The sequence below is a fragment of the Nyctibius grandis genome, chromosome 31, assembly GCF_013368605.1.
Source record: "Nyctibius grandis isolate bNycGra1 chromosome 31, bNycGra1.pri, whole genome shotgun sequence".
Lineage (NCBI taxonomy): Eukaryota > Metazoa > Chordata > Aves > Nyctibiiformes > Nyctibiidae > Nyctibius > Nyctibius grandis.
In genome coordinates, this window is record NC_090688.1 from 3,738,853 (window position 1) to 3,750,924 (window position 12,072).

The window sequence follows — 12,072 nt, forward strand, 5'->3', positions numbered from 1 at the left end:
TCTTCTACCCTTTCTTTATCACTCAAGCAAAGTGATATTTGATCTACATGTGCAGCTTCCACTAAAGAAGGTGTGTGACATGGGGAAATCAACCATGCTATGGGAGACACAGCTCTACCGACAGGGAAAAAGCACACACACAAAAAACCCCAAACCAAAACATGCATGCTTGCACCTTTTCAACCAGTTGCTCAGAGAAATAAGACTTTAAACATGATGTTAGAGTAAAAACTACAAAGTTAAAAAATCTGATAATACAGAAATACTATAATTTGAGAGTGAAAAAAAAAAAATAAAACCAAAATCAGCAAAGACGCTGCAGATTTTATTCAACAGTGAGTTAGTCCTCGGATAAAGAAAGGTATAGTATTTGGTATAAATGCTGATGTTTCCTGTTACATATACAAATATGTATATATTGTATATATTATCAACATCAGCCACATAGTAATTGCAGAGAAGGCCAAGAAAACTCTTGGGTATGCCACCAAGGCAGAGGAGATCCATTCAGTCATGACAGACCATCACCAAGTTAGTTAGACTTCTGTAAATCAAAGGCTTTAATGGTCCTGTACTACCATGGAAGCACAGCCAAATTATCTCACAGAAACCATGAAAACAGCTTCATTTTCCTCTGTATGGTATCACTTAGTCCTACATACAGCATAAACTGAATTACTTCTTTCAACGAACAGTGAACTCTGAACTGGCAGCATTTAGCTCACTCCTCGGCATGAGGAAGGACAACTCACACAAGGTGCAAAGCAGGGGAGATCTTTCACAGGATGTCTTTCTGCTGTAAGAATGACTACCTTTCACTGCACCCCAGATCTCCAGTATCCTAGGGATTCAAATAAAGCCAGATATTGCTTTAAAAAGTGTGATTTCCTAAGGTAAGCATATGTAATTTCTTGTTAATGGCTACTGGCACTCTCTGCCAGAATTGCATTTAAATTCCTCCTCATTTCACTCCACTACAAACCCTCTTTGGAAATAAAAAGTTGTTCTCGTTCCCTCAATCTCTTTATTATGGGTAAGCTTCGTTTTATCAACTATGCTGATGGCAAAAATATTACTAATGTCAAAGGCTAAAACGTAGACAAAACTGGGGAAAGCCCGTGGTTTTTATATAACACAGTAGTACCAGAATAACTAGCAGAGACACCACGTTCAATAATCTGCCATTTCTATGGACTTCTGTGGTCTGTCCAATGCTCCGTGTCACTTACATAGCAGCATGTACTGCCATTCTTATAAAATAATCACAGCATAGAACTTTGTGTTGAGCAATGAGCCACAGATTCAGCCATCAGTTTTCTTCAGTGGTGTAAGGGCCTGACAGATGAGCTGGGATGGATTAAGCTCTGTTCTTTTCACTCTCCACTGTTCCTCTTGCAAAGGTTGCTTCCTCCGTAGTGTATGCACCAGAATGTGACTTGTATTGTGCTGCAGCTGCTCAGAGAGCAATGCCTGCTGTTGTTGAAGTCCCTCATGTTTTCACCAAAAACATCTTAAAATAATTGACACTCACCTTCAGTTTAATCGTTCCTTTATCTAAAACGAGAGAGACAAAGTGTTATTCTTCTCAAACTAAGGTACTAATGTTTTAGACGTTTGAGGTTGCATGAAAGGAGACTTCATGTCACAGAGCTACTAACTGCAATACTCCTTCACCATGATTTTACCTGAAGTAATTTTCCTGCATCAAGTAAAACAACCTGCAGGGTGAGCAAGTCGGACCTAGCAGAGTTCTCCAAAATACACTTGGTCCACATTTATTTGCAGTTTACCTTGGGCAAAAATTGTAAAGTGCTCTACGGTTAGAGATTACCACCAAGGCTGAGGTTTCAGCACAGGACATCCTGTGCTTACAGAAGTATTTTGCTGTAAAAAGGACCTGGCCTCTTTTGGGACTTGAATAATTCTCAAAACAAACAGTCATAGAATCTATTTTGATTGCTGGATACAGCCATACCTAAGATTTGTCTTTAGCATATGTTGTCCACATGTGTAAGCATCACTCTCTTTGAATTACTTAGCAATTGTCAGCCAATTTCAAAGACTACAAGGGAAGGATAAAACCAGAGACAATCTGTTCCAAGAAAGGAAACGGCTTTTATATAACTCCCAGTTTTTACATACAGAAGGGTTAAAACACGATGGTTAAAGAGCCTGATTGCCTGAGCCTTGTCTACATTACAGCTTACACCACTACTGGCAGTGGTAGAACAGTGCTACTGGACTTCATTTTCACTAATGTAAGTTCATTCAGTATTAAGTTGGACATAATCAAAACACTTTTTGTCTTTACACACAGGACAGAGGTATCTGTCTTGGATTTTAAAGACTTATTCAATTGCACAAATATTACCACCCCTCTCAGCAATACTCAGTCCTGAAGAGGAGATTGCATTTCCAGCACTCATTTTAAAATAAGCACAGAAAATGATGATGATGTTGTAGATTTTACATTTTTCTTTAAAGTCAACTTGTCTTATTCCTTATACAGCTCCCAAGTGTCAAACATTCAGGTTTCAAATGGAAAGATATTCACTATAAAACTCTTGAATATCAATTATCCAGGTTGTCTGTATGTCTTGGTGTCGCAAAATTATCAGCCTTGGATGTTTGAAATCATATACATCAAAACCACATCAGCACAATCAACTGAGAAAGTTCAGCAGTAGTCAATGAATGAAATAGTAGCTTGGTTCCAGTTCTGTTATCGTTTGAAGCAATTCTCTGAGAGATATTGATGTGCTCCCACAGCACCTCAACTTACAAACTAGTTCTTCTCAAGTTCAGAACAACAGGAACTTACCCAGAACTGTTCCATGGCCTCGTGACACAGGTTCTCCTTTGACCACTAACTGAATCTGGACTGTTGTCTCCTTGACAGAGTTAAAGATGGTTACGCTTATAGCTTCCTCGACACCAGAGCGGAAAACAGAAGGTGCCGCAATCAAATAGCCCCTGAGGAGCAAAATTGGAAGTGGATGGTCAAGAACAGCAACAAGAGTGTGATCTTTATTTGTAAGCCACTTTATGTACAACAAAAGGAAAATAACAGATGACTACGTAACTTATTTGCCCCTGTAGGGTCACATTTGTGACCACCAACACTCTAGGCCTATATCTAAAATGCATAAAATGAACACAGAATGTACACAGAAATGAACAGAGCCTAAATAGCTTACAAATCCTCAGTATTTAAATAAAGACAGTAATATTGATGTTTATTGCATATATATTATATATAAATGTATTGATATATTATATATAAACAAACAAAATACACAGCTAGCTAATCACCAAAAAGCTGAAGTTCCTGAAAGAATAAGGAGGTACCTGAACCTTTAGTAGAGTTTTGTAGATAATGCTTTGTTTTGAAACAAGTTAGATACTTCTGATGTTTTTTTTGCCTCAATTATTTTTCATGGCTCCACTTTCATAGTTCAACTTGATATATAAAAAAAGAAGTGACTCTCAGTGCTGATAGTCAGCCCTTTCTGAACGGCAGACTCGCACACATGTAATGAGTCTAAGCTTCCAATTTGTACAGAAGCAGCCCAAAAACTGCAGTTTAAAGACTGGGCTCAAATTCTCAGTTCTGCTACCACTTTTTTGCTTGAGCAATTTTACCCTGCAAGTTTAAAAACCCCAACAAAAAGGAATTACTTTAGCAGGCACACACACAATTTTACAGCCACCCTAGACGACCTCCCGTACGTCCTACAGTCCTTGTGTTTCCGAATGCAATCTGTACCATTCCTCTGTGCTGAATGGCACCATGCCATGAACTTGTCAGCTAAAAGCATTACAGGCTCTGAGCTCTTTGATGCGTTGGGCTGTAAGCAACACATTTATGTTCTTTTCATGACACACCTTTCTGGGTTTTTTTCTACCCAAAAGGATTTTTTTAAATGAGGCAATTCCTCACATGACTCTTTAAGCCCAATTTCTCAGCCCGTGCCTTTCTACAGTTCCATGAGCCAATTTGCTTTAGTTCATGATTAATTATCACTTTGGGATGAGGATGATGGTGTTTTACAGCCCCCAAGTCATCTTTTATCAAATTCCAACCCCATGTTTCTCTCTCAGCAGGCCTCATTGCCATGGAGATCCCATTACCCCCAAAGGAAGTTCAGATCTCTGTGGCATTTGAGTTAAATTGCACGGGATGCTTGCAGATTCAAAACCTTATGGTTGCCAGGTTTGAAAATTCATCAGAGCAATAATAAATAACAATAAAAAGTTACTACTTAGCCTGCAAATTCTTGGTAAGAAAGATAGAGCCGATCTAGCTGCAGAGGGAGAAAGAGTACCATCTGCATCCAGTATGAAATGATTAGATTCAAACTGTCACATAAGCGCAGTGCTACAGTGCCATATGTGAAGCACATGTATCCACATTGTTCTAAACTGCTGCAACGCTCTCTGAAGTATCAGTTCATTGAAACAGCTATTGAAATCACTTAATAAGTGGCATTTGAATATTAAATATTTAACTTGGCAATTAAACAGTTAATTTGACAGTGACTGGACAGATCCTTGAAGCACATTTGACTAACAGCTCTGTCAGGTTACACCAAAACTTGGCAGGACGTGAAATATTTTCTAGTAAGCAAGTGAAAATAAGTTCTCCATGGCACTCAGTTAATGCAGCTATTCACGATGTTGACGGGCTATAATAAGCTAGCGATAAAGAACAAAGCAAACCTTAATCAAAGTTAAACCTAAACACACTGAAACGAGCTGTGGGTTCAATTTCTAAAAGCCAGAGAACTTTCCCCGCAGTGAAATGTTTCTCCCCGGAGGATTTGCCCCACAAGAATGCTTCCCATGCTCTTCAGGAGCAACCAACGTTACCTTCAACCATCCCAAGCACAACAGCAGCCCCTGCGCAACACCCTGGATTCCTTAAATAATTGTTCGCAGATAAAAGCTTTGCAGCCGCTCGCTGGAGGAGCTAGAGGCAGGTATTTCTAAGGAGGCTTTCTTTTTTTTTTCCCTTTCCCTGCGCTATGCACTTTTGCACCGGCGAGTACAAACGTGCCGCTCGGCTCGGGAACCGCCGCAGCTCGCCTCCCCGACCCCAGCCCCTCGAGGGCACTTTTCACAAGGCTTTGTTAAGTGGCTGGTGCAGCCACCCCCGGAGCCCCTGGCAGAGCAGAGGGGTTCGTCCCCCCTCGCAACCCTTCACGGCGAGGTTGCCCGCGGGTCGGCGAGGCTCGCCGCCCGGTGCGCGACCTCCTCCCGGTACTTACTGCCTCTCCCGGGGCTGGGCTGCGCTCAGGCTGCAGAGGGCGAGCAGGACCCCCCAGGCGCAGCCGGGCTGCTGGCGGGGCATGGTGCCGCGGAGCCCCCAGGCCACGGCGCTCTCCGCGGGCAGGAGGAGCCTTTTGTTCCCGGCGAGCGCAGCCCGAGCTTCCCCGCCGCCCCGCTCCCGGGCTCGGCTCCCCGGTGCCTCTGGCCGCCGCCCCCGCCGCGTCCCCGCCCCCGGGCCGCCCCCTCCTGGCCCCGGTGCCCGCTCGGCTCCGGCCCCGGCTCTTTGTCTGCGGCTCCCGACAGCGTGCACCGGGGGAGGGGGCCGGGCCCCGCACCTCCGCCTCTCGGCCCCGGGCCGCAGCCGGCCCCCGCCCGGTCCCAGGTGCGCTGCCTGCCCGGAGTCAGGCCCCGGCCCCGGCGGGCTCCCGGCTCCAGGCACCGCTCCTCACCTTCCCCATCCTCTCTGCAGCCCTGACAGCCCAGCCTGGCCGGCCTGCTTCCCCGAGGGCTGCTATGGCATGGGCTCCTCTCTGCCGAGCCACCCCGGGAGAGCACCTGCCCGAGCTCCTCGGGTCCCTGAAGATGCAAGAGCTGCACAAGCTGAGGTTCCTCAAGGTCCCGACAACCTGGACCAGGACACAGCACCCGCTCCGTGCTCCGCTCCCTTTATCTGAGCCTTTGTACTCCCAGGCACTCCACTGAGCACTGCCAAAGAATTGCTTTCCGACTCAAACTCCAGTGCCAGGACTGATGGTACTCCATCCTCCTCCATCCCTAGGCCCTAATCTATCCATCTCCATCCCTCTGTCCTAGCCCCCGGTTACCGGGGCTTGAGACAGGAGGGGGAGCTCTCACTACACCAGTCTGAAGAAGAGGGTGCAGCAAAGAGCAGAGCTTACACAAACCAGGGAAAAGCAGATCCACAGCAACAGCAGGGATTCACGGTGACAGAATAAATGCCATGTCTCACAGTGATGGAATAAATGCTGCACATAGATACCAAGGAATGATTTCTCCAACCCTTGCTGGAGACAACCCAGGCAAGCCAGGATCCCAGATGTGCTTCGGAGCTGAACTCTCCCCCCAGGAATAAATGAAAAACCTCAATGTAGGTAGGTTGAATCATATTTTTTGCCCAACACTAGACACCTGGCTTAAGGTAAACTACTAGGAAAACAGAAAAAAAAATATATATATAAAATACTTTTTTTTTCCCTAGGTTAGTTCTGTTATTTGAACCTCAGTTCTATTTCTTCTAAAAGTCACTGATATGGAGCCCAGCATTTTATTTAGCAAAAATACAGGTTTGTATCCAAAAAGTCAACTCGATAGTTTACCAAAGGCCCTTTCTTCTAGCTTCTGACAAGAAAAACAGCAAATCAAGTTGCTAAAGCTGCTAAACTTTTAAAATTGTTTTTCTTCCTCTTAAAATTATTCCAATCACCATATATTTTAGCAGTATCATTACTAGCCAACACATTTTTTGCAAGTCAGTCCATTCCCTAAAAACACAAAGCCATCAAAAGGAGTGAGGTTTCCCTGTCTACTTCAGCAATAGGACTTCAGAGGCTCATCAGTCCATAGCCAGGAGAGCAACAAAACGGTGCCTGAATTTTCATCTTGTTTGAAACTTACACTAATTTTTATATGACTTCTCTACAAAAAAAAAAAAAAATATATATATAAAAAAAAATCATTAACTCAGTAGCTTTTTGGTAAGTTCAAATTATTTTCAGTAATGGCCAACACTGGTAGATGTGGTGACATTTTCCTACTTAAACCTATCTTAAAATAGCATTGTCTTACTTGTGGAGAAGCATAGCAAGTCTAGAAGAAGAGGAAACAAATTTTGTCAAAACAAAACAAAAAAAAAAAAAGAAAAAAGAAAAGCTAGGCTAGGGTTTTAAAAAGTATCTCTCACCAGAAAATTCCTTATACCAGACAACTTAAACAGTCTCAAATCAAACGGACTATGTATTTCACAAGGCTCATTATGGTTTTTAGGATGGGACATGACAGTTAAAATCATAGCCAAGCAAGTTTGGAAGGTTTAAAAGAAATCATCTATTTAAACCACTCTTATTACATCAACAATCCTTGACTAATGTTTGTCTACAGATCCAGTTTTAAGACTTGCCCTAATTGTCAAGACCAGGGCAAAGAATTCAAGGAATTTTATTCCTTTTAATATTCTGTAAGCTGAATCCATTTTGCTTGCTGCTGTGCTATTTAAGCACAACTGCTCCTCTCTTGCTCACTTCACTGCTCATGTATCTTCACATGACAAAACAACGCTATGAGAGCTACCAGGGGACTCTTTTGTTTGCCCAAAATTGAAGACACGTGCAAGAAAGCATGAAGTCAAGAAGAGGCCGTTCTAACACATCTTATCTCTCCATCTTTAAAGTTTTTCCTCTGATCTCCCATTCCTCAGAAATGTACAACTGTACTCAAATGGTACTATTCTTGTACTAGGAGTTGTACAAGCTATGATGGTCAAGGATAGAAGTGAGGCAGTATCTGTAAGAGTAGGTAATGTATCTTGTTAATTAAGTTAATTAGTTTAAGACATGAACACTCTCCACAAACCCTACACTAGTAGTCTTTGGGGTGATGTCAGTTCAATTGACATTACATTCGATTTATCTTTTCCATACTAAATGCAACTATGGCACAGTCGAGACCAACATTAACTTGCAACACCTCTGTCAAACCTAGGTCACACCTCAAACAATTTACAATACTCTTAATAACTTTGTTTTATAACACAGCCTGGCCTTTGCAACTTAACTAGAAATGGAAAGAGCTGGACTGTCTAAATTTAAGAGTGGATTCTTCCTTACTGCTGCATTCTCCTTCAGTTTATTCAAACTCATTCAAACTCCAGAACCAGAGAGATCATTTCCCAAGCAAACCAGCTAAGCTTTATGAGAAGCAACTTACTAGAAAGTACATTAAGGTGGGATTTTTTTTTTTTTTTGAGACAAACCGAATCATGCAAAGATAAAGCAGAATCTGGTAATTCCAAATTCTTTTTCAGCTTCATCATTTTCTCAGATATATCCACAGAACTCTGTATGCCTCAATTTTTTCCTGTCTGCAAAGCAGAAGCACTAATGTTAGCCTCCCTCCTAAGGGTAACACTTAATAGCATGGTGGAATCCTTTGATTAAAGGCAATAAGGAGGCAAAATGAAAATGAAGCACCTCTGCTGTTCTCATGGTACAGCAGCCTATAACTGATGTACAATACCTCACCAATCAACACAACGATTTTAATAATAGTCCTGCAGAGATCAGGTATGTTTTGGGTGAAACAGCATCACGCTTTCAAAAAAATAATTCTCTCTACACTTAACCACCACAAAGAGCAAACCCACAAAGGGCTCCTTAAAGACTCACGCCTGAGATCTATGGGGTACGTACCAAAAAACCCACAAAGTGCCACTAAACATCCACCCACATTTTATCTTTGAAAAAGCTCTGGGTATGGACTTTGAACGAGCAACATAATTCAGCAATGAATTGATGAATGCAGCAGAGTACACTTCTAAAACGGAGCTCCATCATCTTCAGCATAATGCTATAATATTTTTGAACAGAAAACCGTGTATTTCTACATTTCAGAAATCACAGCTAGCAATCATCATTATGTGGAGTTTAGCCCTTTTAAATAACTGTGAACTTTTTTTAAAGGATAGATTTCTTCCAAATTGAAGATTTTCTATTTGATATTTACTGACTACAAGAAATATCAGGCAACTACAGTCTCTAAAGACTGCAAACCATCTTCTAATTATGAAAGTATGTGCAATCTTGTAAATAAGGCTAGAATCAACTTGGTCTGAAAAAAAAAGGACGCTTTAGCTATCATTTCAAACTATTTAGTTACTGAAATGGAATTTTCTGTGCCTGCCAAAATGAATCCTATTCCGTGTGATGCAACAGGTGTTGGAATTCCAGCAGCCGCCTGCAACCCACATCTGGTAACAGTTAGGAGTTTAAAGGAAGTTCTGTAAGAACTGCTTATATATAAAACCGATTCATCAGTCAGATCTATGGGCCATATTCACCCACCGCTTGCACTGTGCATAGTTCAGATTTTTATTTCGTTTACAAAACCACGTAATTCTGCTCCTCATGACATTTTAGGAATCTCAGGCGCTTGGCCAGATTGAAAGTGTGCAGGGGATTGGTATGGCTACGCTGGTGTGTCAGAAAGGTGAGGGAGGGACTGCAGTTTATAGAAGGTGTGAATACATCTGTATTGGTTCTGACTAGATCTAATTTACATCCCGACCACTTGTACATTCTCATCATTGCTCTGCAGAAGAAAGAATTTCCCCCCCTCATGTCCCATCTACCTAGTAAATAAACTATGTGCAACCTTAAAATTATTAGACAGGTATTTGTCAAACAAAAAATAGAGCTAACACTAAGCTCTAAATAATACTAACTCTTGAGTACTGCTACTCTCAGCTGTGCCTCCTTTTGCTTTCCCCCCCCCTCAATTGCAAAATTCAAATCAGTAAGACTACTCACAAGAATCAAGTGGTAGGATCACGCCATTAATAATTAGCCTTGTTAACTGCCTCAGCATAAGTGTTATCACTAACTTGTTACACATGACCAGACCTAAAAGCACAGGAGGTAATACTCATTTAAAGATTCTGCGAATACATGCATAAATTCTGCACATAAAAGATGATGCAGTAAAAATAAGGCTATTAATTATTTAGTTTTGCATTAAGTCCTGTATGCACTAGATTTCAGTAGAAGGTGGGTGAAAAATAAAAAACAATGGACAAGTCATCAGCTTGAGGGAAGCCAGAACCATTTGTCCCCCTTTCCCCATGGAAAAACATTTGAGTCGGTCATTACATACCACCAAGAAAAAGGGCTTAGTTAATTTTTACAGTATTATATTCATGGCAAAAAAGCCACACCCATTTCTTTAACTCCCAGTTTTGTTGTCCCTTTGTGTTTCTGTGACAGCCTCCTTTCTGTTAGCCAAACATAGATATCTAAGGGAGAAACTGATAACTGCAAAACAAGTGTCCTACTGGCTTTGCTGTACTACTGCAAGCTTACCAGCAATGAGGATAATGTCTTTTTACAGAAACTACACCAGTCCAGATACAGAGTGGTAGAAACAAGACTGATCCTGCCTCCCAGGAATACATGCATCTCTGGAACAAAATTACAAGGAAAGGATAATTAAAGAGCACATTCAAAATAAGAATGTAATCTGAGTAGCATATAACAACAGAATAATGATACTGAGAATATAATTATTAAATAGTTCTGTCAAAAATGCTTATTAATCACCTACAGGAGAGGCTGATCTCTCACAGCAGTATAACATTTTAATTCCTGACAAAATGACTGAAATAGTACTAAGACATCATTCATATGGGCAGATGCTGATTTAGAACAGGAATAGAGCACTGTGCTTAATCAGAAGTGGCTGTCATTAAGACACTTAGTACGAAATTACTTCCCAGTGTTCTACTCAGCCTCTACATATGACTGATGTAATGTAAGTTGGTGCATAGTCTAGTGTTTGGTGGAAGTTTTATACATAAATAAAGTACCTAGAGAGGTTGTGAAGTCTCTACACTTAACTAACTAAAAATTCAGCTGGACACCTTTATAACTAGAAACAGGTAGACGTGTCCTTTTATCATACAAATCATTAATTTGAGAAATTTGATTTTGTTCAGTTAGGTGAAGATAAATTTCTCAAGATAAAGAAGGCAGCAAGAAAGGGTTAAGGGCTCTTGACATCTTTGGGTACTGCCTATACAGATGTTATACTTACCCTGTCCATAATAGTTGTCTAAGTGTACTCATGGCTCTATAGTCAAGCTAAGGAGCTTCACCCTGGTTCAGCTGGGGATCAGTGCTCCACTCCTATAGCTGCTTGTTTACCATTTCACTTACTGAAATACTATCCAAAAAGTTCTGAAGAGATACACAAAGCCTGACTGCTGAAAGGATTAAGTGCCACAGACAGAATATCTTTTTGGGTAGTAGTCCTGAAAACTCTACTGTTCCATCAGCTGTTTAACTCCCCCCCCTCACCTACCCTCATATGCAGCAGATATTAAAAGAAGGAATTAAGTTTTGATATCCTGCAGGCCATCTCCAAACACACATTATCTATATAAACAAAAAATTAGTTATGTCTTAAGAGGCAAACTACATTTGCTTATCTAATATATGAAATTTAAGATCTTGAAATAGCAGGAAACTGGAGAGGTCTTGCATATATGTTATCACAGAAATAGTTTAAAAGAAACTGATCAGAGGCATTTGAGACTACTCTGCAAACCTCATCCTCCATCCTTGTGCTTGCTTTACAGACCACACACAAATGCAGCGGAAGAAACAACCTAAAATAATTTCTGTGAGTTGAACAGGAATGCTCACATAATCACTGGAAATGCTCTTAATTGGTGTGGCTCAGTGGTGCATTTCAGAGCTGTTGGATCCTCTGCTGCTGTGGAACTCTTTTCATGTCCTGGCAATCACAGTCCAGCCAGCAGTTTGTTTATCATATTCAGTATGAGTTTCCGGATCTCCAACAAAGTGGTATTTACTCCGAGGCAGGGAAGACTGCAGTAATCCAGTAAGTTCTCATTAGCCTAAAATGCAGAAGCTGGGGTCATGAGCTGCTTACTTGCTGATGAGCAAAGAATCTGCTCCATTTGAAGCTAGTGTGAACAAAGAATTGTAGGGTTGGGGGGTGGTGGTGAAGAGACAAACGGGCATCGATTATCTCCTGGGCTGCAGCTCCACTACA

The 12,072-nt window shown here is 41.4% G+C and overlaps 1 protein-coding gene across 1 annotated transcript in view; it reads right to left on the minus strand.

The window, feature by feature from the left end:
* CPAMD8 (C3 and PZP like alpha-2-macroglobulin domain containing 8) overlaps positions 1 to 11,759 on the minus strand; it is a 56,759-nt gene extending 45,000 nt beyond the window's left edge. Inside the window, exons 1-3 of the mRNA XM_068420707.1 lie at positions 11,700 to 11,759; positions 2,822 to 2,973; positions 1,532 to 1,554 (exon numbers count right to left, since the gene is read on the minus strand). Coding sequence (XP_068276808.1) covers positions 1,532 to 1,554; positions 2,822 to 2,973; positions 11,700 to 11,701 — 177 coding nt within the window. The 5' untranslated portion in view covers positions 11,702 to 11,759. The remainder of the gene's footprint in view (positions 1 to 1,531; positions 1,555 to 2,821; positions 2,974 to 11,699) is intronic.
* Positions 11,760 to 12,072: the final 313 nt, after the last annotated feature.